This window comes from Leptinotarsa decemlineata, unplaced genomic scaffold, assembly GCF_025532065.1.
Source record: "Leptinotarsa decemlineata unplaced genomic scaffold, Ldec_3_MD MMD2_tig00002159_RagTag_RagTag, whole genome shotgun sequence".
NCBI lineage: Eukaryota > Metazoa > Arthropoda > Insecta > Coleoptera > Chrysomelidae > Leptinotarsa > Leptinotarsa decemlineata.
This window is the reverse complement of record NW_027412574.1, coordinates 6964868-6991193: the sequence shown is the minus strand read 5'-3', so window position 1 is coordinate 6991193 and position 26326 is coordinate 6964868. Positions and strand designations below refer to the sequence as shown.

The following is a 26326-nucleotide window of genomic DNA, read 5'->3' as shown; positions in this document are numbered from 1 at the left end:
TCGAAAGCAACTCTGGTGCCTGCTAGACAATTGGAAAATGTTGACTTTCAATTCAACCTCGTCAAAAGGATTGATCCAATGAAACTCACATTTCTACTAAGAAAACGGGCAAAAACTTAGTGGGATGAAAATGGGTGATTTTTTTTCGTTAACACCTCAGACTTTCGACTACGTTATAAATTACGAACAACATTTGGGTCAACAAATTTCAAACAAACTGAGATTGTGTAGTGTACCACTTTTACCATAGAAATGGTGTATACACACCCAATTTATTCCATTCATTCAATAGTTGGGTGTTGCTCAAGTTGGGACACTCTATATTTAAATTATCAGAATGCTGAAATTTGAACTGAATTAATGACATGAAAAATTCAGTAGCTTCTAGCAATTTCAATACTAATATTTCGTTCAGTTCGTTTCTGAAGCGATTATTATGCGCAGTTCGGTGATAGTTGAATAACGTGATTAGAATCGTACTTTTTGGACATTTCACTGAATTCGAAATGGCTGAGACGATACCTCTTAGACGTCGGTGAGATACAAAAATATTTTGTGTGAATGAGAGAATCGAGAGCGATGTGAATATTCTACATTACACTAGTGATTAGGTTAGTTTAGGTCCAAAGTGAGTGGGTCTATTCGACCCTCCACCGTAACCCGCAAAGGTTTATTGTGGCTCACACCTATTCACACTCGATCAAATAAACCCAGCTTCTTAACGAAGCCGATTAGTTTGTATGATGAGTGGTCTTCCAGATCATATGGTAAGAGTACGGCTCTGACGAACTCTGAAAACCTGATTTGGTCCCCAGCGGGGCAGGCACAAAGCAGAGGCGACACACACTGTCTTTCGACAATCCGAGTCTCTGCATATGATGATTCAAATGACAGTGACTTGTAAGAAGGCAAGACATCGTAGTTCATCCCTACTGTAGTCTAACAACTGTTGAATAAACGCCTTGGAGTGAGCCAATCCTGGAAAATTCTGCCAGGAGACCATAAGTCTTCTTGGCATCCATGTGTTCAATCTTTGTTTGGCAAAGCCTAAAGCGATGCCAATGACAAGTTCTGGTCCGATGAAGCTGCTTGCAGCACCCTCCTTTGCAAGGGAGTCAGCAGCCCCATTGCCTTTTAGGCCAGTATGGCTAGGAATCCAGACCAGAGACAATCTGTTAAGTCTTCCTATCGAGGGGAGTTGTTTTAGGCAATTTGCTACCAATTTAGACGTTTTTCGGTAGCCAAGAGCTTCCAACGCCGCTTGACTGTCCAAGAATATTTTTATTGACTTGTGTATGAGGTCGGATTCTTCCAATCTCTCCGCACATAATTCAATGGCGTAAATTTCCTAGGCAGGTTGATATCTCTGTCCTGTGAATCAACAACTATCTGCTCTTAATATTTCCTTCTCCCGGAGGATCCAGTCCTCTCTACTCGGGAATAGTACTTTATAAAGCAGTTCGTAGTTGATAGTTGTAGGCATAAAGTCAGATGTCATTTCGAGAATGCTGTGACTTCCAGTGTCTAGAAGGATCTGCATGGCCGCTGACGGTGTTGTACTGATGGAATCACTGATGGCCAGACAAACCTGTCTCTGTAAGCCGGAGAGCTTCACCTGGACCGTTTTCTGTGAAGCATTCGGCCACCAGGCAATTGCGACATAAGTGATCATTGGTATGATAATCATCACATAAATCTAAATGATTTGTTTGGGACCTGAACCCCAAATTTTACCACAAATCCTTCGATATGTTCATAGGGACAGTCTGGCTTTGTGTAAAACTTTTTCCAAGTGAGCGTTCCAGGTGAGTTTTTTATTAAGGACAATGCTAAGAGATTTCACCTCCGTTCCAAATGGAATGATCTCACTATTGAGGAAATGTGGCGTTAGATCGTCTAATTTTATTCTCCTGGTGAAGGAGGTTATCACAGTTTTGCTGGGGTTGACAGACATCTGCTCTCTCAGGCACCAACTGTGACCAACATCCATCGTGCTTTAGAGGATATTACAAGCTACCCTTCCCGACGTGGACCTTGCCAATATGACAAGGTCATCTGCATAAGCTTGCAGATCTACTTTTCTTCTGTCGAGGGCACACAGTAGTAACTCGAAGAGTATCCTGAGTTTTCAATGTCAAACGAACACAATTCAGTAGAGTGAAACTCGTTGGTCATTTTCCGAAAATGATAGGGCATTCAGAAGTCCCTTGATATTATTTGGTGAGTCATACATGACATTCCTATAAAACGTTCACGTTTTATCAATAAACAAACATGTCGGACTCTACCATCCGTTAGTGCGAGTGCTTTGCCTACCTGTTTATATAGAATGAAGACGTCATGGAATGATTGTTGCAATTTGACGTTTGAATGATTTGTATGCCATTCTAATCAAACTTTACATCAAGACAGACAAAACGCAGATAACCCCTGTCCAAAATTAAAGGCGAATTATCGGTGGCTAATAATAACTTTGTATTTATTGAGGTAGAAAATGTAACTCAATTCTTGGGTGAGACCCACGAGACGTAAATAATATTTAGAGGAAAATATTTGGCAATTCGAACTTGTTTGTTTCCTTGAAAAATCAGAAATTAAGAAAAACACATCCAAATTTAAAGGAAAAAATATTCATATATATATTATATATATATATATATATATTTTTTTTAATTTTATTTTATACATATACCTATGCTACCCAATAGACAGCATCGCCTGTCCAGTAATACAGTAGCACAAATTGATACAACAGATGTAAAAATTAGTATGTATGTAGCTAATGAAACACAATTAAGTTACTAGATAGAAAAATTCAAATTCAGATGTACAGTAAGATTTTAAGTGAAAAAGAAATAACCTAGAGAAAAGTTGGGGGAAAAATCAATTGTTATATAACGTGCTTTTTTTGAACATTGTTTTCCAGCTGTAGTTACATACAAATATTCAAATAAATTACAGAGCTAGTTGCTGACATAACAAAAGGCGAAGTTCAACTCAGTTAGCACAAGTGCTAACTGAGTTGAACTTCGCTTGCACTCACTTTACAGATGCTTGCACTCAGTTAGCACAAGTGCTAACTGAGTGCAAGCATCTGTAAAGTGGAGAGTTAATATGAAAATTTGTACTTATAACTAGAAGTGTTCTATTTATTATTGTAAATGGTTTACAGTATTGTCGATGATCTGAGCACTGATGACCAGATAATACACAAATGTTTGCGGGAGTACTCAAACAGGGCTAAACAAAGCCATAAAGACATAACGAGGTGATCGTGAACGATAAACAATTATCTATAGATGAACAGCAACGGAACCCAGCGTGTTTGGAGGAGAACTATCAATCCATGCCCTCTAAGGAAATCACGTTGAGAAGAAAATATACTTCTTCTTTTGAAAAAGCATCAGCTGCCAAGAAAACTTCGAGAGAAAATCTTTGCCGTACGGAAAAAGGCGTATGAAAGTTCTTTTACTATTTAATTAGATCTTCTATATTAGATATAATATTGTTTTGTAGTATTTTTGTCAACACTGTCTTTCTGTCTATAAATTTTCTCTTTGTTAACTGTAATGTTTTTTGTTTGATTGACTCTTGGGAAACTTGACTATTTGTCGTATAAGTGCAAGATCAATCTTAAATTGCTTCATAGAATTCAAGGAAACAATTCAGAATGAGTTTGATGGAATTAACGTTTCTGAAACGTGGCTTACCTACAGATTATTCAAGAAATATAGAGTTAGGTTCGATGATACAGGGTAGGAAGATATGTAGGTGTGGTAATTTACGTTAAGAATATTTTCAAAGCCTATCGAATGAAAAAAAAATCGTGATTATGATCTCGAACGAATAATTTGGGTAACATTTACTATCAGTGAAGAGAGTTAACTATGCACCAATAGTTCTTGTATTCAACTGAATCATATTCTGGAATCCTTCTTCCTTGAACCAATCAACACGTTATTCTCTGACCTGTTGTGAAATCCATGACGGTTTACTATGTTCTGAAATGATTATCATTATTGAATTACGATTGACTGCAGTTCGTTTTCCGATCACTTGTTAGTTTATTGCAAAGTAAGACTGATAAAACCAGCAGATGAAAGTTTTTTCAACACCTTCAGAAAGTTCACTGAATCATTCCATGTGGATTTCGATTCTATATACACTCTGGTAAATTCTGATGAGAAAGTTGATCGATTAAACAAACTCAAAACCGATATCTTCGAAGAAAAACACTTACCAATAAGAACTGTGAAAATTTTGAAAAATAAAGCTTCTTGGCTCACAGACAACTTTCCAAGTTCAAAAGGTTCAAAAGGACAAAAGCTCAACATCATTGGGAGTGTTTATTAAAATTAGGAATTTCATGAATCGAACAGCCAATTCAAAATAAAGCTTACCTCATCTCTCGTTTGAGAAGAAGTAAGTTGATATGAAAAGAATTAGCTGATATGGAATGAAATATACATCATCTAAGGTATGAAATTTAACGCTGTGGGACCGGATGATAAAAGTACTTTGCAAGCTACTGTTCTATCGTCCTTTAATACTACCATTTATATCACGAATATTGAATCAATACATTCTTACAAATTCTTATCTATCGATATAGAAGCAAGCATATGCCATTTCTCTATGTAAAATGTTCAATCCAAATAGCTTCTGTGATCTGGTCACTTTAATATTTTTGTCAAGTAAATATTGACTCACTATCAATGCATTGAAATTCATGCTTTTCGGTTGAACAGCAGATAGAAACCGCTGTTCAAATCTAATTGACATCAAAGCAAGTGGAGTATAAATAGCCAAAAACGTTACCAAGAAACTAGGTTTGTTCCTGGATGATGATCTTTGGTTCAAGTTACATGCCTCCCATATTCTGAAGCAGGGTCATGCAAATTCGAAAATGATTTACCCTAAGAGAACAATTCTAACCAAACAAAGTTGCGCTGGTCGGGTCTTATCCCTTGAAGCCCAGATACATTCGGGAGGGCGCGCCAGCATGATCAACTATGACCACTCCCCACACCGTGGGGTAAGTGATTACTGGACCCGAGAATCATGTGCCATAAACAAGCGCAGTGTTCGTATAGGCTGAGACCGCAAATGCTGAACATGCTGACAGCAAGTTAATTAGGGTCTCAGGCGTCTCGCGACATGTCCTGCACCTTGTGTTAGGATCCTCTATACCCATCACGCGACTGCAGTAGACTAAGGTTTTGAAGACATTATTATTATTATTATTATTATTACTATCAAAATCATATCGTCTTTTTGTTTCAAACTAGACCACTGTCCTGAGACCTTAGACTCTGTATTCCATGAACCGATGTAGTTTTCATTGAACGAACATGAATCGTTTTGAATACTAACCGAAACAAATTCATAATTTTTTTGTGAACTCTAATTACTGACCATAAAAAATTGTTAAAATCTGTTTTTCCGTTAACCAGCTATCGGACTATGACTATGTTTCATGAATGTTAGAGAAGCCCATTTAGTATAGATTTGATGAATAAATTGAAAACTCACCAAAATGTAGTATCTTTTAAAGGTTTTGTCGTGGGGATTGGAGACCTTCTAGAAAAAGAGAAACATTTGAACTGTATTCATATGAAAGATAATACAATTCAACTTTTCGAAACATGCTAAGGAGGAGGAAATAAGTATTATTAAAATAAACGGAAAGAAAGAGACATCATCGCGATGTTGCCATTCTAATTTCCTTGTTGAAATCAACTAGCTAGTTTATGAATAACCTAGTTCACAATATCGATCACTATCAAGAGGGTACCTACCATCTATAACTTTCAAAAACTATGTGGAATTTGCATCACCAATGGAAATGCATTCTTCAGTAGCTAGTGAAAATTAAATTAACTAGGAAATACAGATCTTTTAGAAACAGACATGGAAATATGTAGTGGAAAAATTGTGGCATATTTCTATTGTCACAGAAAGAATAAACATTTTATTGGAAAGAGATATTTAGCAACCGGAATAGATGTAATATTATTGTCTAATATTTCCGTAAAGAATACTGAGGGAATAATGAGAATCGAAACTTCAACGGAGTTCATTATTGTTTCATTAGAGACAAAGAATATTATTCGGATAACACAATTTCATCAAAGATAATAGACTCGATGTTTCTATTCCTACCCTTATTAGATTAGCACCGACAGGAAGAGAAACCTACCTCATCGAAAATTTCCTCAGTTTTGGGTGGTTACAAAATACAGTTGAAAAATATACATGAATCCATATGAAAATATCAATCTTATATTTTTCAAGCAATAAATCTACTCAAACATCTCAACTAAGGATTGTCAATATGCATTTGAAGCTTATATATTCTTATACGAACGAGCCTTTTTATGTTTTCGATAAACACTGGGGAGGGTGAGACATTTTGAAACAAATAAACTTCGAGGAAATGTTATAAGGTACTTATTCTCGACTCGTACTCTTTAAATAAAGCTTTCTATCCATTCACGCCAAATCATCTAGATAGTTCACACGAGAAGCATCAACACGGTATCTGTAAAGTTTGAAGAATAATAAATCTGAAACTCGCTAATGAGGATTCTTCACCAGTGGGTATACAATTATTTGATTGATTTATAGAAATATCTCTCATGATACATTTTTTTTGTGGGTTTCAACTTGATTAATGGGTTGTGATCACCTCGTTCAGTGTCGAAAACTGAACCGAATTCATTCCAATTATAATTATTATATTTATTTTCACGAAGTTGAGCTGGTCGGGCCCTGTCCGGGAGGGCGCTTCAGCATCATTACCCAATAGCAAGTGATCATCGGTTCCAAGAATCATATTATTATTATTATTATCATTTTTCCTCTGATGTTGCGATGGTCGTACCCTATCCTCGAAGCTTCGAACCAATCGTGAGAACGTGCCAGCATTTCATCAGCCACTGACCACTATCCACACCGTGGGGTAAGTGATCATTGGGTCCGAGAAACTTGTGCTCCAAGCAGGTGCAGTGAGCCAAAAATGACAGCCTTCTGCATTTGTTTGACTGAAATTTCTGCCTCAGAGTAAAGAGGCCAAGACAGCAATTATCAAATTGATGATTAATAATATTAATGTTATCATCATATTCTTTCGTCATTTTTGTTCTTATATTTCTTATAATTTTCGTATTGAATTTCATTTCCAGTTATTTATTCTCGTTTGTTTATGTATTTTTTATGTTACCGAATTCTAGTATGGATAAGCTTCCCAGAACACTCTATAAACCGGAATGTGTGTTGATATCACCTGGGAATTTTGAGATACTCGTAAGTTGAAATATATCCGGAAACATACCTTTCATGAAATGTACTGGAAGTTGAGTTTTGATACGTCACTGGCGATTATTGAAATTAATGATATATTATTATATACATCAGACACTACTGATTGTCTTCGTGATAATGATTATATATTATTCACTTGTCACTTTTGAATAACAAATAACAATTCCGTATTTTATGATGACAAAGCACAACATTCAACTTTGGTTTCATTTTAATTGTTTGGCAACAAGAGGTCTGTAATTATTGTTTTTTCTTGATATTCAGCATGAAAATTCCTCAGATTAATATCCTTCGTGCAAGTTCGATTATTATTCTCTTATGTGCAATGAAGCAAATATAACAAGAAGGTGAGGTAAATAAGTGAATTTTATAAAGAATGAAGAGGTTTGCGGTAAAGGATTCCGATAATTCGTAAGTGAAAATTTCAATTATGTTAGAAAAAAACGTTTTCAATCACAAGAACGGGCGGTGATATTTTCATGAAAATTTAATTAACACCAAAAAGAACTTGACAATGACTGCTCCCAATTTTGTAAAGTATTTCAGTAGTTTATTAAAATCATTCCTTCCCAGCATAATGGTTTTTAAAATTCAAATTAGTTCGACTTCTTTTGGTGACAGCATTCGGAAGTAGAAAAGGATACTCGGTTTGAGTTAAGTGTAAAGACCGAAATAATTTCGTTGGAAAAAAATGTAACAACACACAGCTTACCAATTGAGGGTGAAGACATCTTCCTTACAAATACTTCATCTATGGGATTAAACCCAATCCTGACTAACAAAGATGTACGAGGCTCCCCAAGACGGTTAGCTGTATTTTTTATCAAGGACAGAACAGAAGCACTATAGGAAAGTCCTTAAAGCGCTTTAGGAGCGGCCCTGTGCGAAAGTAGCGATTCAAGTTGGTTTAAGTTCATTTGGAAAAACTTTTCTCAGCAAGTTCAATCCAGACGAACGTAGTTCTCCAAATAAAAGAGCTCATAAATAGTGAAGTCCGAGGTGTACTGAGTTGAACCTCAAAACGATGAGCAGCTACAGTCTGTCGCGTATTTTTGATATGTACCGCTCTTGGTCTAATCAAATGTGCCAAATCACTTGAACACCTTCCGTGAAAGTATCTATTACTATTACTATTACACTGTCGAGGTTGCAAGTGATGTTCGTGTCTCCAGCCAGGCGGATGGCTCTTTTCTGGATGGAATCCAGCAGCTTAAGGGTATACTTATTGGCGGAGCAACAATACTCCAAAGAAGTATTGTTGCATTGCAGTGGAAGCCGCAATGAAAGATAGGATGTATTTCGTTCGGTGGTCGATGTTGAACTTAGGCTTTGCAACTAATCGCATTGACCCCATAGATGGAGTCTCAGTAGGAGAAGATGTCATAACCTTCACTTTTAGGCTTGTCCTTTTTAGGACAGTTGAATGGTTCAGCCTCGCACCACTGATAACACGTTGACAGATCGAAACAACGCGTTTATATGTATATTTAGTATATGCATTGCACGCGTGCGGAGCTAAGGCGTATCACTAGTGCTGTAATCAAGGGATTTTAGAGGTAGCACGTTTGAACATGCTATACAATTACATATAGCCTCTGATGTTATCATTATGTGATGTGAGCTTAATGTCGAACACGATGCCAAGATTTTTTATTTCTTTACATTTTCACAAACTTAAATTGCCTATTTGGTTATCATAAAGAACGGTTCAGAACAAGCCAAGATGGTAATTGGGGAAAGTGCTTTTGGATCTATTATACGCCAGAGATTCCAGTTTTACCTTTCAATAAGGAAGGGTATTATTTTTCGAGTGAAAATACAGTATTTACGTTTTATTACACTAAGACCTAACATATTGTTCTTGCACCAGAAAAAGCAAACTTTCTATAGTTTCTTATGGCGGGGTGCGCACTAAGGCAGGCAACGGACAGGCACATGCCAGGACATGAACAGGACACCCCCTCATAAGAAACTATAGAAAGTCGCACTGTTCCATGCACACTGCGATAGAACGATACAGGACGGGAACATGACGTGAAGTTCTCTTTTTATAGTTCCTTATGGCGGGACGCGCAAGTTAAGTAACTTTGAAGTCGAAAACCGTTTTTAAAAACAATTTATTTTATTCAAAATTACAATATAAAATTTCTAGAGAACTTCTCACATCGAGATCTGCAAAATGAATGAGTAAAAAGTTACGATGATAATCGTTTCTGGATCCGGGGTGGGAATCTGCAAGCACTGCATTTCCTTGGATAGTCTGCAAAATCTCTTCACATAACTCCTCCCTCCTCAGGAGAAAACAATACGGATAAAGGGTTGTTTTTTTAGGGTCCTTCTGTCGGTTGGTATTGCGATGACCATTTTTCTTTTTCATCCAAAACCAAAGTATGGCGAATCCGGTAAGGAGTAGAACGCATATAGTTACATCGGGTATATTCCAAATTGCTGGGTGTATTAATTGGTTAAGGTATGGCGTTTGGAGTAGCTTGGCTTCTGTTTGAAGTTCTCGTATGGATTGGAAATTGATTGACTTCAGTATCAATGGCTTATTTTCGTGTTGGTCACCATTAGATTTGGAAGCCATATTCCATCTCAGTTTGGGAAGAATAAGTGGGTTTCCCAAAATAGTTTCTTCTTCGTTTCTATAGGTGAAGAGGGAATTTTCAGAAGAGTATTTGTTTCGATTCTGTGTACACTTCTTTTCTCGCAATCCGCTTGGGCTATAACGGATTCACTGGATGGCAGGATTAGGAGAAATCGGTCATTGATTTCTTCTATTATGGGGTGATTCAATGGCAATTGGGTTTTTTGTCCTTCATCAGAGCAATAATACAGGTGTCGATTATAGTTTCGTCATGATGTTGGCACAGGAACACACCATCTATTTGAGGGCATGGTTTATCTTCAAACTGGTGATATTCGGTACCGAGTATGAGGAAAGGTTTATAAGGGGTGATGATTGTATTTTGGTATGGTAAACTAATAAGATTATAGGTTCGGAAGTCGTCTTCTAGGCAAATTGGTATATGTATTGCAAAAATAACTTTGTATTTCTCAATTTTTACTTGAGTTCCTGCCAGCTGGTAATAAAGGTATGCATTTTGAGTTTTGAGGATCTTTTTATGACCATAGATATTGGCCATGTGTTCGATAGCACTTACTAAATCGTTAAGTGGAATTACTGAAGGATGGAGATAACCTAAGTTGGCAAACATGATTGCATTTTCTAAATTGTCAAGAAATGTTATCAAACTTTGGCAATTTTCTATTATTTGGCTAAAGGCCCCCAAGGATGCAAAATAAGAATATAGATTATTAGTTCGGTTACTGAGCTCTTCTCTTAGTTGGTTGGGTTCATCTCTCAATAGGATTTGATTATCGTGAAGTTCGGTTATGGTTTCATTGTAGTTTTTGATCAGTTTTTGATTAAGAGAAGTCTGTAGTTTAATTTGATGATTGAGAGAATTTTGATTTTCAAATAGTGTTTCAATTTGTGAATCGTATTTAATTTCGTCATCATGATCTAACGTTCCAAAAAGCCATTTACTTGCTATGCCTAGACCATTAATTAGTCCGCGTTTTTTGCGATTACTTGAAATTATATTACTCAATTTAGTTTTTGTAGTGGTTAGGTAATATTTAGCTTGATTAAACGAATCATTCAGAATGATCTGGTCCTTTTCCAATTCAGTTTTATTATTGATCGATATTATTAGTCTCTCGTAGAAAAATTCAATATTTCTGAGTTGCATTTTTAAGAGAGGGGTTTCAATATAATGTAAAAATGTATGTTTTGTTTGAATGATTCTTGATTTTCCGAGTTCTAATGGTAAGAGTGGAGTGTCGAGTTGTTGAATTTCAATTTCTTGGCTGGTTATTACCTGGGTCATCATGAGAAGTCGAAGGGATACTATTAGGATCGGTGTGGTCCGTTCTGTCATCCTGTAAAGAACGTCGAGAGTGAATAGGTGGTTTTCTTATTTTCGATTTATGAATTATTGCTCCTGTTGTTGTTTTAATTTTGAGTCCTAAGTCTTTAGAAACTCGTTTTTTAATGTGTCTAGGTTTGGCTTTGTTACGAGCAGCTTCGCGATTTTGCACAAATACATCTTGATTTTCTGTGAACTCTACAGGGTCTTCGCGAGTCTCGTTTCTTTTATTGATGACCCGTTCTTTATTATTTTGACAACGTTTCTGGATGTTCTCGTAAAGGGTAACCAACCTACTTTTCCTGTCATTTATGAAGTTATTGATTATGTGTTCGTCCGTTAAGTCAAAAGGGTCTAGTGATTTTGTATTACCCAAGACTACATCGTAAGGGGAGTATTTTGTCACGGAATGGATTGACGAATTGTACCCTATAATCGCTAGTTGGACTAGTTGTTTTATGGGTGTGTTGGGATGTTGTAGTTTCAGGACGCGAGTATTTTCAAGAAGAGATAGGTGAAATCTTTCAACGGGGCTATTACTGTTCGAATTGCGTGGGGTAGTAACATGAAGTTGAATTTTGTGAAGTTTGCAAAATTCCATAAAGAGTTCTGATTTGAATTCGGTTCCACTATCACAAGTAATGGAACATGGTACGCCAAAATGAGTGATGAAAAGGTATAGTTTTTCTATTACGTTCACGGTGTTGACGCTATTTAAGATGTATGCTTGTCCGTACTTAGAGAAGGAATCGAAGATTGTTAGAAATTTCGTCTGTAGAATCTGAAATACATCAATATGTATCATTTCGAAGGGTTTAGTGGGTGTGAGAGTGATGGAGTATTTTATTTTCGGAGGGTGTCTATCATATTTGGCTTGTTGGCAGATATCACAAGCATTTATATACCGGATGATATCCGTTTTCATATTCGGCCAATAATATTTATTTCTTAATGCTTGGAATGTTTCGTTTATGCCGCGGTGACAAGATTTACTCTCATGGTGGTATTTCAAATTTCTTTTTATCTCATCTGAGTTTGTTAGGTCTTTGACGAATTTCTTTGAAATAACCAAATGATAGGAATGATTTTTAAATGTATTTTGAAGTGTTCTTACAAGTGTTGGAATAAAATGTTCGATTGATTCTTTGACATAAATACAGAATAATTTTTTCGGGTCAATATAATTTTTGAAGGTGTCAATAATTTCTTTCTCGAGGTTTTTGGTGAAGTTTAATGTCAATCGAGATTTTGAAATGAAAGGTTTGCTTTTTATCATGTAGAAAGCTTTAGAATCGATCTTTCTTATTATTATTTGATTATTGTATGAATTTGTGACACTTTCTGTATACGGTATTTCAAGAACAGGATTCTCTGCATTTGAATGGACTGTTTCGTCAGTGGTAACCTCCTGCTCAACGGGGTTTTCGGGGATTTCTTGTATTTTTTCGTTGTTGGGTCTCTCGTCTGAGGGTTGACTATTAGTATTGTTCTCGATTGGTGGTGGAATTTCATTTGGGTCTATTCCTAATAAAGCATCCCGTATATAATTTTCAATTTCTTCATCGATGTCACCTGGATTGCAAATAATGGATTCGTTCTCAATAGCATTTATTTCAACACGTGAAAGAGCATCAGCATTTGTATTTTGCTTGCCACTTTTATAATGGATGTCATAATCGTACTCTTCCAACTTGAGCCTCCAGCGAATAAGTTTTGAATTGGGATCTTTAAGACTAAACAACCATTTGAGTGGTTTATGGTCGCTTATAATGTTGAATTTCCTTCCAAATAGGTATGGGCGGAAGTATTTGGCAGCCCAAACAATAGCTAAAAGTTCCTTTTCAATTGTGCTGTAATTTATCTCAGATGGGTTGAGTGTTCTTGAGGCGTAAGCTATTGGTAGGTCGTTTCCGATTTTTCCTTGGCTCAAGACTGCTCCAATTGCGAAGTTTGATGCGTCGGTCGTAAGATTAAATGGTTTGGAAAAATCTGGGTACTGAAGTATTGGGTCGTTAGTCAAGATATTTTTGCAAAGTTCGAAGGTTTCCAAAAATTCAGGATTGTGTTCGATTTTTTCACCTTTTTTCAAACATTTTGTGAATGGTTTAGTGATTTCGGCAAAATTTTTGATAAATCTCCTGTAGTAGCCTAAAAGTCCGAGAAAGGATTTAATTTCTTTTGCAGTTTTTGGCAAGGGGAATTTTTTTATGGCTTGTATTTTCTTCGGATTCGGTTTTATTCCATTTGGAGTGATTACATGTCCAAGGAATTCCACATCCTTGCGAAGAAATTCAGATTTATCGAGCTGAATCTTCAGTTTGGTTTCTCTGAGACGTTGGAATACTAGTTTGAGGTTTGCGATATGTTCTTCGAGGCTGGAACTGAAAATAATAATGTCGTCCATGTAAACTAAGCAGACTTTTCCTTGAAGATTTCTTAGGACGTCATCCATCACACGTTGAAATGTAGATGGGGCGTTCCTCAAACCAAAAGGCATGCGCAGATACTCGTAGTGACCTTGGTCAACGCTGAAAGCAGTTTTCGAAACTGAGTTGGGGTCCATTTCAATCTGGTGGAAGCCAGATGCCAAATCTAGTGTGGAAAAATATTGGCAACGTCCAAGTTTGTCCAGAATGTCGTTAATGTTAGGTAAGGGATACCGGTCTTCAATAGTTTTTTCATTCACTTTCCTGTAGTCTACCACAATTCGCCACTTTTGTTTACCACTTGCGTCTGTCTTCTTCGGGACTACCCAAATTGGACTACTCCATGGGCTCTGACTGGGTCGTATTATTCCGTCTTCTAGCATTCTTGAAATTTGCTTCTGCACCTCTTCTTTATGAATAAAGGGGTACCGATATGATTTCGAATGGACCGGGACTTTGTCCGTTGTTTTAATTACATGTTTAACTTGATTTGTAAAGGAAAGTTTCTCATTGCTTTTATGAAAAATATCAGTGTATTCTTTACATAGCTTAATAATTGCTTGTTTTTCTTCTAAATTCAAGTGATCGACCCTAATTAGATGTTCTATATTTTGTTTTAAAGTGATTTTTGAATTTTCAGGCAAAAAATTTTCAACGTGGAAAAATTCAAATTTTTCTTTGAGACACCCTGTTAAAGGAATTACTTCAATAGGTGTTTTTATTACTACGGTAACTCGTGTATCAGTGTTGTTTATAATTTCTGTCTTTGCAAATCCGTGTTTCGCTGTAGATAAGGTTTCCGGTAAATAAAGAGTGTCAAGTTTCATCTCGGGTATAATGACATCGCCCTCATAGAAATTAACAGGAATTTTAATAGCCGCGATTTCATGTGAATCCACTGAGATTGTGAAATGTTGTCTATTCAACTTATAAAAAATTGGAATGCATAGATTTTCATTAATAAGTTGGTTTCTTTTAAAATCAATAGAAAATTTTAAATTTCGAGTATCGTTAAGGCCAAGTAACCCATCAAATTGATTATGAAATTGAAATAATATGAAATTTATTTTATCGGAAGATTTAAATTCAGGAAAGGCCGGTATTTCGGCTCTAAATAAGGATTCTTTCTCACCGATAGCTGTTTTGATTTTCGTTGGATTTTGGTATATAAATTCTGGAAAATATTTTTCTGCAATGGCTGGATTTAATATAGAGTTCATACTACCGGTGTCTATTAGTAATTTGATAGGCGGATTTTTAATTTCAATGAACGGTAGGTCGGTTGAGTGGGCATCCGAGAAAATCTCGTTTATACAGGGGGATCGGTTTGAGATGTTGACCAAAAATTTTCATCCGGTTTCGGTTGAGAGGGTTCAGTATCTTTTTCTTCGATATTATCGTAGTGTGTTGGGTATTCGTAATCATAGCATTCGGTATTACCGAAGTATATATTTTCGTTTTGGGCAATTTGATTAGTTTCGTCAAAATAGTCATCATTTTCGGGTGAGGTTTCTTTACTGTCAATTTGGTAAAGTTCTTCAGATTGGAAATTTTGAGGACCCGTGGGTCTAAATTGATTAAATTTGGGAATGTTGGAAGTTTTATATGTATTCCTTGAAGTTGTTGACATTGGTTCTGGATTATAATTCGGAACTTGTCCGGTGGGCTTGAATACATTTCTAGGGGGACCGAATACTTGTCTATTTGTCAGATATTTTGTGACAGTGGGTCTAGGTTGGATTGGTATGGGTTTACTAGGAAATCTGTTTGGGTTATTCTGAAAATTTTGAAAACTAGGTGGAATTTGGTGGTTAGGGACTGTCTGCGTGTATCGCTGTATTGGGGGGTTTGATTGATTCGATTGGAATGTTCGAGAATATTGCTGTGTATTGGAAATGGGGTTTTGCAAATAGGTTGTTTGCTGTCTAGGACGATCTGGGGTATTTTTCGGTAAATTGTTTTGGTTACTGAAATGTCTAAAATTATTTTGTGCATAGAAAAAGTTTTCTTCTTCTATCATATAACTAATAGCAGTTTCAATACTATCCGGATTTTTAAATCTAACTGTTTGTTGTAAGGGAGCCGGGAGATTTCTTATAAGAGTGCTCAATGACATAACTTGATATTGTCGCCTATAAATTATTTTTGTTGCTTCATCCATTTCTCGAATGCTATAAGAATTTATTCTTTGAATCAAATGACTACGAAGAACTTGTAGTCTTTTTGCAAAATCTAATGGTTGTTCGTTTTTGAAAGGTCTGGCTACAAGAAGGTCTTGTTCTAAACACTCCAAACTTCTCTTATCTCCAAAACATTGAATGAGCGCCTCTTTAATTAAGGCCCAGTTATTTAACTCTATTCTACTTCCTACTAAGAGATTGGCTCTACCAATTAATTTTGATTGAATGACCTTCAGTAAATATTGCTTGAAAATAGGATCTGTTGAATTTGAATAAGTAGAATTTAGAAAATCACAATTTGAAATGAACTGACTTAATCCGTTTTGATTGCCATCGTATGGCGTAATCGTATCTACATATAATCTAAGCATACTAACGTTAATTTGTTCTGTGTTTCCGTTAGGCATTGTTTCTTCTAAAACCACAGTAGTATTAAAGTTATTTATTAAATTTTCAATTTCTGAATCAAGATTCATCAAAATTTTACGTTATTATTCAATGTAATATCCTATTCAGGATTGGATTTGAGAATCAAGAAAAAATACTTATATATTTTGCCTAAATCTAATGTTTTCCTATTCAGGGAAATGGGTAAAAAAGGAACTCGGTACTTACTTGTACTTCAGAGCTGCTTTTTTGATGTGATTCTTCTGCTTCCTCGTGTGAACTCCAGAGGTAGGTAGTAAACGCCAAAGAGTTGAAACTCACGTTCAATTTTCGGAATCGGACCCGATGCCGTGAACTTCGCGAAAACGAACTGCGAAATAATCCTACAGCGACTGCGCCAGTTAAGTAACTTTGAAGTCGAAAACCGTTTTTAAAAACAATTTATTTTATTCAAAATTACAATATAAAATTTCTAGAGAACTTCTCACATCGAGATCTGCAAAATGAATGAGTAAAAAGTTACGATGATAATCTTTTCTGGATCCGGGGTGGGAATCTGCAAGCACTGCATTTCCTTGGATAGTCTGCAAAATCTCTTCACATAACTCGCACTAAGACAGGCAACGGACAGGCACATGCCAGGACATGAACAGGACGCCTCACCCTCATAAGAAACCAAAGAAAGTCGCAGTGTTCCATGCACACTGCGACAGCATGACACAGGACGGAAACATGACGTGAAGTTTCGTTTCCATTTCTATAGTTTCTTATGGCGGGGCGCGCACTAAGGCAGGCAACGGACAGGCACATGCCAGGACATGAATAGGACCTCCCCCCCCATAAGTAACTATAGAAAGTCGTAGTGTTCCATGCACACTACGACAAGACGACATAGAACGGGAACATGACGTGAAGTTTCGTTTCCCTTTCTATATTTTCTTATGGCGGGGAGCGCACTAAGGCAGGCAACGGATAGGCACATGCCAGGACATGAACAGGACGCCTCACCCTCATAAGAAACCAAAGAAAGTCGCAGTGTTCCATGCATACTGCGACAGCATGACACAGGACGGGAACATGACGTGAAGTTTCGTTTCCATTTCTATATTTTCTTATGGCGGGGAGCGCACTAAGGCAGGCAACGGATAGGCACATGCCAGGACATGAACAGGACGCCTCACCCTCATAAGAAACCAAAGAAAGTCGCAGTGTTCCATGCATACTGCGACAGCATGACACAGGACGGGAACATGACGTGAAGTTTCGTTTCCATTTCTATAGTTTCTTATGGCGGGGCGCGCACTAAGGCAGGCAACGGATAGGCACATGCCAGGACATGAACAGGACGCCTCACCCTCATAAGAAACCAAAGAAAGTCGCAGTGTTCCATGCATACTGCGACAGGATGACACAGGACGGGAACATGACGTGAAGTTTCGTTTCCATTTCTATAGTTTCTTATGGCGGGGCGCGCACTAAGGCAGGCAACGGACAGGCACATGCCAGGACATGAACAGGACGCCTCACCCTCATAAGAAACCAAAGAAAGTCGCAGTGTTCCATGCATACTGCGACAGCATGACACAGGACGGGAACATGACGTGAAGTTTCGTTTCCATTTCTATAGTTTCTTATGGCGGGGCGCGCACTAAGGCAGGCAACGGACAGGCACATGCCAGGACATGAACAGGACGCCCCCCCATAAGAAACTATAGAAAGTCGCAGTGTTCCATGCCCACTGCGACAGGACGACACAGGACGGGAACATGACGTGAAGTTTCGTTTCCCTTTTCATAGTTTCTTATGGCGGGGCGCGCACTAAGGCAGACAACGGACAGGCACATGCCAGGACATGAATAGGACCTCCCCCCCATAAGTAACTATAGAAGACGACATAGAACGGGAACATGACGTGAAGTTTCGTTTCCCTTTCTATATTTTCTTATGGCGGGGAGCGCACTAAGGCAGGCAACGGACATGCACATGCCAGGATAGGAACAGCACGCCTCCCCTCCAAGTCGCAGTGTTCCATGCACACTGCGACAGGACGAAACAGAACGGGAACATGACGTGAAGTTACGTTTCCCTTTCTCTAGTTTCTTATGACGGGGCGCGCACTAAGTCAGGCAACGGACAGGCACATGCCAAGACAGGAATAGGATGCCTCCCCATAAAAAGTATATAGAAAGTCGCAGTCGTTGCCTACCTTGGTGCGCGCCACGCAATGATAAACTATGTAAAGAGAAACGGAACTTCACGTCATGTTCTCGTTCCGGCATGTTCCCGTCCTGTGTCGTCCTGTCGCAGTATGCGCCTTGCATTAAGCATTGAAAAATTCAAGTTTTCCATTCATTGGGGTATACATCAACTCTCTTATTAATATTATTGCTATAGTGGAAATATGTCAAAATTTGATACAGTGGTCAGATTGAAAGGCTAAAGGTGTGTTTTTGTTTTTTATATTTTACCACCGGCAAGACATCGATTGAGTGCCACATTATAAACTAATTCAGTATCAATTCAGAGGTTATTCGGGGCAGTTTCCGTATTTGTTTACACTAAAATCGTTCGTAGAACCGAGGGATTTTTACCGATTAGCGAAGACAGCCAAACAAGTTGTCTTGGATTATTATCGCAATAACTTCTTTTTTCATTATTACGGAGATTGGGAACGACAAATAATGTTTCTCGCATAACTGGGAAATTTCTAATTGAATCATAGAAAATTTCCAGTGGTAATAAAATGATGTAGGAGTTGCTACGAGAATCACAGTTCAGTAGTGCGTAGTGCTTTTGAGTAGTTTGAAACTGATTACTTCCAGGATTCATTTTATTTGCAACCAAGTAAAGAATTCAGGTGAATATTACTAGTGGGTACTGAAATTTGAATGTCAGTTGATGAAATTATGCAGTGCATGCATCTTATCGGTCTGTAAAAAATGAAAATGATCAATCGGTGAAGTCAACAACAAAGATGTTTCCGGTTACTGATATTTCTTTGAAAGTATGACTGGTTATAATACCTGATGATTTGACTAAGTAGAATGGCCAAGTTCTAACATCAATCGTTTGTTTTTTAAGTTTAGGTAGTTTGTTCTACAGGGGTATATTTTTGCTGATACCGTTTAAGACCAGCTAGTAATACAACATAATCCTTTTAGGCGCTGCTGATAAGTATAGTCGAAGTGAACGATATTGTGCACTTTTGAAGTTAGCGGCACTCTCAAAGGCAAAATAACCAATACATAAAAATGAACCGGCAGCGAACTAGTCCACATGGAGTGTGGACTTGGCGGTTTATATTGGATGATTTTCACTAAACGAGTTTTATGATTGGCTGAAGAGTCATATAATTGATTTTGAAGTCATGTTACGGTGACGAATAGAAATCGGGGAAAAGCGGGGATGGTTAATGCCGTCGTGTCATCAATGTTAAGTTCAGGAACTGATTGCGATTTGAGTGTTGAAATTCGATATTGGTGCAGTCATAATTACTTAAAATGTTTGTTATCTGTTCAAAATGTGGCGTTTTTGAACAAGTTCTAATAGTAATAACGAGTGTGATAACGACGCAGACTTTTTCTAGTGTAGTGATTCCAATAGCGATGTTGAACAATGCGAAAAAGAGATACCAGTGAATGAGATTCTGATGCATTTGAATATTGAAACACAGAAAGTATGTTTCAATGTATATAAGAATCTACATCTCAAGTTTGGTTTCGAGGGAAACAAATTATTACAAGCAACATAAGATTTGACCAAAATTCCTTTCATAATTGTACGTAAAATAGTCAAAAAAAACCTTATGAAAGCACAACGCGATGTGATACAGGATTACCAAAACCTTTAGATGTTCATCCAATAAAATCATTGAAAAAAACCATATACGACTGTTACAAAAACAATGAGATTTCTACAACTGAAATCATAAGGAAGAAATTGATAACTTCCGGCCATACCGCGAGTTGCTGTGACAAAACTCTTCAGAATTGGATAAAGAAACTAGGATTTAGATTTGAAATAATGAACAAACGTCAAGCAGTTATGGAAAAAGCAGAAGAATAGTGGAATTGTGTAACATATATTTAGAACAAGTAACTAAATACAGAAAAGAACAACGGCAAATTTTCTATTCGAACGAAACTTGGTATGACACTCACGACATAGTTACGAAAGGGTGGACTGATGGTTCGAGAATGTGTACGCCTAACATGCCTGCAAACAAATGATCGCGGCTAATCATTGTAATTGCGGAGGAAGTAAAGGATGGCTTCCGAATTCTTTGAAATTATGTGGAAAAAACTTGAAGACTGCAATGTTGACTATCTAAGAACATGGAAGCTTATATTTTCGAAGAATGATTTGAAAACATTGATTCCAAGTTTGGATGCGAATAGTGTAATAGTTCTTGACAACGCTTCCTATCCTTCGCGACAGATCGTCAACGTACCGAATAAAAATTCGAGGAAAGATGAAATACAAAGTTTTTTAATGGATAACAATTTGTATTTTGAAGATTACTATACCTAAAACCAACTTCTTGAAGTTTCACAGACAAAAACATTTGAAAAAGTGTATGCCCTTGAGAGTATTGCTGAAAAGTATGGATACACCATACTGAGACTTCCCCCCTATTTTCGTGTTTTCAATGAGTTGATTTGGGGAAATTTGAAACAAAGCATCAGGCGTAAAAATAATTTTGCAAAATTTGATAAGAAGGTAATAGAGCCAATTGAAGAAGAAGTATCTAATATTACGGAAGAAGACTGGCAGAAAAGCATTAAAAAAATGATTTTAGTTGAAAAAGACCAGAAGATTAGACACTTCCATATTAATGATGGAAATGAATTAATTATTGATTCAAATAACAACAGTCATAGTGAAACAGGGAATATGGAAGAGGAATTATCAGAAGCTTTCGAAGAAAGTTAGTGAAGTGTTTTTGATGCGATTGATTGTATATATATGTGAGTAAGTAGTATTCAGAAGTATTTTCAATTATCACCCTGTTATTTGAATCCTTACTTTTCCACTTACCTATATAAACGAAATATTTATTATATATATTTTTATTATATATATTATATAGTTATTGAGATTCCTAAATAATCAGAAACGATCATTGAATAACGAAATTAGTTAGCTCTCTAACTATATTATTGAAGAAAAGCTGTTGGAAGGTAGGTTGCACTATATAGTTCACTAAATTATACTAATTGGTAGTCGTCAATATTTTTCTTGAGTCAGACGCCATTCTCGCAGTCAACGCGCATACCACTGATGATGTCTGACGCAGTAGCAGATGAAAAGTTTGGTACTTCAGGTTCCATTCGATCAAGTCCTACTAGCCCGGATTTTGTTTTTGTTTTAATCGTGACTCCTACCGTGAAAACCTATGTTTGTATAGTTTTTGCATGCTTTATTATTGTCCAAACACCACGATATATATTTTTCTGAATTCTTATCACCAGTAAAATTTCACACATCAGTTGTAATTAGAAGTTGTTCCGTGTTGTGAATAAAAACACCAATTTCAATACACTGTATTCATTTCAGTTCCCTATTTCTTTAACATGACGAATAAAACCAAATTTCGGTAATAACTCAGTCTGTGTTGTTTTTTACCTTTTCACCAGGTCGACCAGATGATATTGACTTAAGATTAGTATAACAGTAACTAAACTCACTGAATGAAGATGAAAGTTCAACCTCTTCATGATCATTTTCATTTGGTAGATCATCCTTGATTTGGTAAAATCTCAATAAACCTTCGATTTCGAATTATTTTTGATCCATCATTCTTTTCTATTGCATACAAACGTTGTCATAGTTCTGTTTGTTATTTTACCAAAATACCATTTTGATCTTAACTGTGTCTGATATCTCAACTTACTAGGTATTTATTTTCAAAGGTTTCAAATTCTCAAAAGAATAATCATATAACTGTTTTTGTTTCTCTGATGACCTATTATAACTTTCAAAATTGATATTTTGTGGTTTCGGTTTTTGTAAGTAACAAAACATCATCAATTGATTTTTCTCTCCAAAAACTTTATTTGAAAAATATATCACAACATGTTTCGCTAAAACATTAGCTTTTTCAATAAATCACTTGAAAAAGCTAATGTTTTAGCGAAGCATGTTGTGATATATTTTTCAAATAAAGTTTGTGGAGATCAAATCGTCAGGTGTAGTTTTTGAAATCACTATGGATCTTCATCAAGTAACGGCCGAATCAATCAGAAAATCATCAATTGAGATGTTGAAAATACCGTTTTCCATAGGAGTATTTCTATACATTAATAAAACCAATTCTTCTTCCCTTCCATCTTCAACAGCTTCAAGTAATATTTTTTTATAGTTTGCTTCGTTCTTTCCACCATCTTTTCTGACTGAGAGTATCGTGGGCTGGATATAATGTGTTCAAAGTTTTACTTTTCAGAAAAAATAACTTGATTGAATTGAGGAATTTGTCAGATAACAATATGAATTGAACACCTTATCTCGCAAATAAACGTTTCAAACATTTGACCACATTATGAGAGAATGTGCATTTTCATCCAGTGGTATGAGTTCAACAACCAATTTGGTGTGACTACAAGTAAGTACATTTCATGACCCAAATACAAAATGCTACACCCAATTTTATACCCGGTTTGATGTCATGCATTACTAATTCTTTTTTAGAATTTGACACTGTGTTTGACACAAACTTTACAATTCAGAATGAAATTTCCTATTTCTCTACACATACTTGGCCAGAAAAACTATTGTTTCGCTCGATTTTTATACTTCGTAAAACCAAAATTTCTTAAAAATAAATTTTCTGAATGATTTCTCTCCTCAACTTTTTTGGTACTATTATAATGTCCCCTATTTGTGATGCACTGTTTGGAACCTTTCGTGTTGTAATGAATATTACTGAAGTTTTTCCCCAACACCTCGACACGTGTTTCGATCACCAAGTGATCATCTTCAAGAGGAAGATTAAATTGGAAAAACTTGCAAGGTTAATCTATACAGGTGTACCATACAGGTATACCTCACCTTTGGTGTCTTAAATTAATGTCCCCTAAACAAAAAAACCTTACTTTCCACGATTTAATTCCTATATCTATAGTATTATTTGAGAGGTTCCGGTACTTTTCTAATTGTACATGTCAAACAGTTTTGAATCATTATCTTCAGCTTAACTATTTTGAAAAAAAATGTCTGTAATCTGACAAGTATTATCAATAATATTATTAGTATTATCAAATTATTGTTAAAATATAATAGTTATTTCTCTTGGCACCAGCCAAGAATCTCTACCAGGCTTGAAAACCAGCTTGAAGTCATATTTATGTAGCTGCAATACCATTCTTTGAAGTTGGGCAAGACATGCATATAGTAGTTTATTGAAAAACATCAAGCAATGGTCGGTGATCGCTTTCCGCAATAAAGCTGCGCTCATATACTCGTAAATACTCCTAAATTTCCCACAACTAAACAAAATCGCTGATATTTATTTTTTAATTTGTGCCATCTTTATTAAGTTTTCTGAGAACTTTTTTCGATTCTGAAAACGATTTTGTATGTTCTGTCCACTGATTCGGAGAATTTGGATTCGATAAATTTGGTACGAATCTACCAACATAAATGACTATCACCAAGAAAGTTTGCACTTCTTTTGAATTTTTAGGCTGTTGAATATTTTTATAGCTTCCATTCGTACATGGGTAATAACCATCTATTGTTATTGTATGTCCCATAAAAGTTATTACAGTAAGGGCAAATTCACACTTTGCTCTGGTTTCGTTTCCCCCAGACTACGATGTAATCGATATTACAGTTCGACTCCCTCCAAATCAAAAATATCCTTTTTCCGCGTATGAAAAACTTCAGGAACATATCGGATTCCGTATAGCATATCAAAAAGCCATTACGCCCAAATGGTGTACCGAAACTCCATAATTTCGCGCTGTCTTCTTCCAAACTAACGCCAGAATTCACTATTGGCTTCTAATTTGCTGAAGTATTGTACACCTGATAATCTCGATGTGATTTGTTCAATAGAAAACAACTGAATGTGTAAACGTCTTTATTATGTATAATTAAGGAAATAATATTAAAAAAAACATATTTTTTTAATATTCGAAGAAAAAAATATTTCAAGCCATTGATATATGGCTTCGTATGCATAAAAGCAAAAAATGGGGATTCAAGCTTCAGCCATATATGGCTTTCCATGCAAGAACAAAATTATAAATGAAAGTTCAGGAAACAATTTCTATCTTTGTTTAGGCAAAGATACGCGTTGCATTTTCTACATGAAATAAATAATCGAAATTTACAATCGTTCTGACATTCTTGAGCCATTCCATACAGGAAAATGCCCTACAGAATCTATTCGCACTGAATTTATTATAAAATCTTGTCTCCTTCGTGAACATTTTTTAAATTTTTTTGCTGGCTGTGTATCAGCATTTGATAAACCCTCACGTCCATTTGTAGGTGTGCTTCCACGACTTGAAGTCAGGATTTCCGAAGTGGATGGCCGTCCCCTTTTTTCTGGATATTTTTCCCACTTCACATAGATGTTCAGTTACATATGTTTTAAAGTCGAATAATGGTAAATATTCGTTAGTTTTACGTCGCCACAGAATTTGTACAATCCTAGCATGGGGTCCAATAAATCGACACCGCCCATATATTTGTTATACATATCTACCTCCTCAGGACAACGAATTGTTATGCATTGCTTTTCTTTTCTAGAGTACCGTTCCTTTGTAGTTTCTGGAGGGCTCCCAACAAATGTAGATAACATTGTCAATAATTTGTTATCGAACCAAGTAACACAGGAAACTTCATCAATAATAGTAGTTTTTTCCATCATGCTCCCTCTGCCTTTTGTTTTCATATCTTTTTCTGAGGGCATTATACAGTCGGTTACACGAGTTGGCCTTGCACTACCCAAAGACAACAAACCAATTTTCGAAAGATAGATCTGTAGCATTGGACTATTGAAACAATTATCGAAAAAGATGTTGTGATTTTTATTTCGTGGTACAGTAAAAGTAAGTCGGGTCACTACATTTCCACTTGCTCTCAAGTCAGGTACTCCATCTGGAAAGGTATTACTTTGCTCTCCAGCAAAAATATCAAAGTTTTAACTAAATCCAGATGCACCACTTAAAACAAGATTTTTATATCCCCTCCTCACTTATGAGGTTTTTTCGGGTTAAACTGTTTTAGCTGGTGTCTTCCTTCAGTTGGAATTATTTTTTCATCAACTGATAAAAACTCTTCTTTAGATACCATGAGCAGCTGTCTTCGAATCTTATCTAATAATGGTCTAACTTTGAACAACTCATCATGTTCAGGGAGGCCAAAACGAATAAATTTTGAGTTATAATTAAAATGGAGGAAACGTTATTTCTCCTCCAATCTATTTTTTACAGTAATACCAATGAACTGTTGTTCTAATTCTTGTATAGTTATGTTGGCTGGCTTGTCAACATTGTCTTGCATATACTTTAGATTGGATTCAAGAACTATCATATCCCATAGGTCCTCTGGAAAGAGAAACGAAAAAAAATCTTCAGAATTTTCTAGCGTATCAAAACATTCTGAAAACTTAGTATCACTAGTGAATAGATACTGTTCTTCATCACACTCTTTTAGCTTTTTTTCTGTCCAAACCGTTACGGGTCTCTTAGGTTTTACATGTCTTTTAGGAATAACTTGCTTCGACAGACATTTTTGTTGCAAATGTTTTTTCTTTACTGTTTGAAATTTTCTTTATTTGATGACGTTGAAGGAAATTCTTCATCTGTTCCAGACTCAGTTTCAGATATTTCCTCAATAGTTCTTTTACCACCAAACAAATTTTCATAGCTTCATGTAGTAATTTTTTCCTGAGCAATCTGAATTCGCAAGCCACGTATTATCATATCTTTGAAGAGTTTATCTTCCAATTTGTTTAATTCACAGGAACGGGCTTTACCTATTTTTCAAGTCAGTTACGTACTATTCTTTCGTGACACCCGCTTGACGTTTCTTCGAAAAAAATCTTGAATCTTTCATAATATAAGTTTTT

At 36.3% G+C, this 26326-nt stretch overlaps 1 protein-coding gene across 4 annotated transcripts in view; it reads left to right on the top strand.

Annotated features, from left to right (window-relative positions):
• Positions 1-26326, top strand: part of LOC111510906 (organic cation transporter protein) — a 205714-nt gene that overhangs the window by 100125 nt on the left and 79263 nt on the right. The window contains exon 1 of one of the 4 annotated variants that reach the window (XM_074177157.1): positions 492-535. The exons of 1 other annotated variant lie outside the window; for it this stretch is intronic. In XM_074177157.1, the coding sequence (XP_074033258.1) occupies positions 507-535 (29 nt within the window). In that variant the 5' untranslated portion in view covers positions 492-506. Of the gene's footprint in view, positions 1-491; positions 536-7581; positions 7735-18810; positions 19106-26326 lie in introns of those variants that run through there. 2 more of the 4 variants (XM_074177156.1, XM_074177162.1) reach the window with 2 other exon arrangements.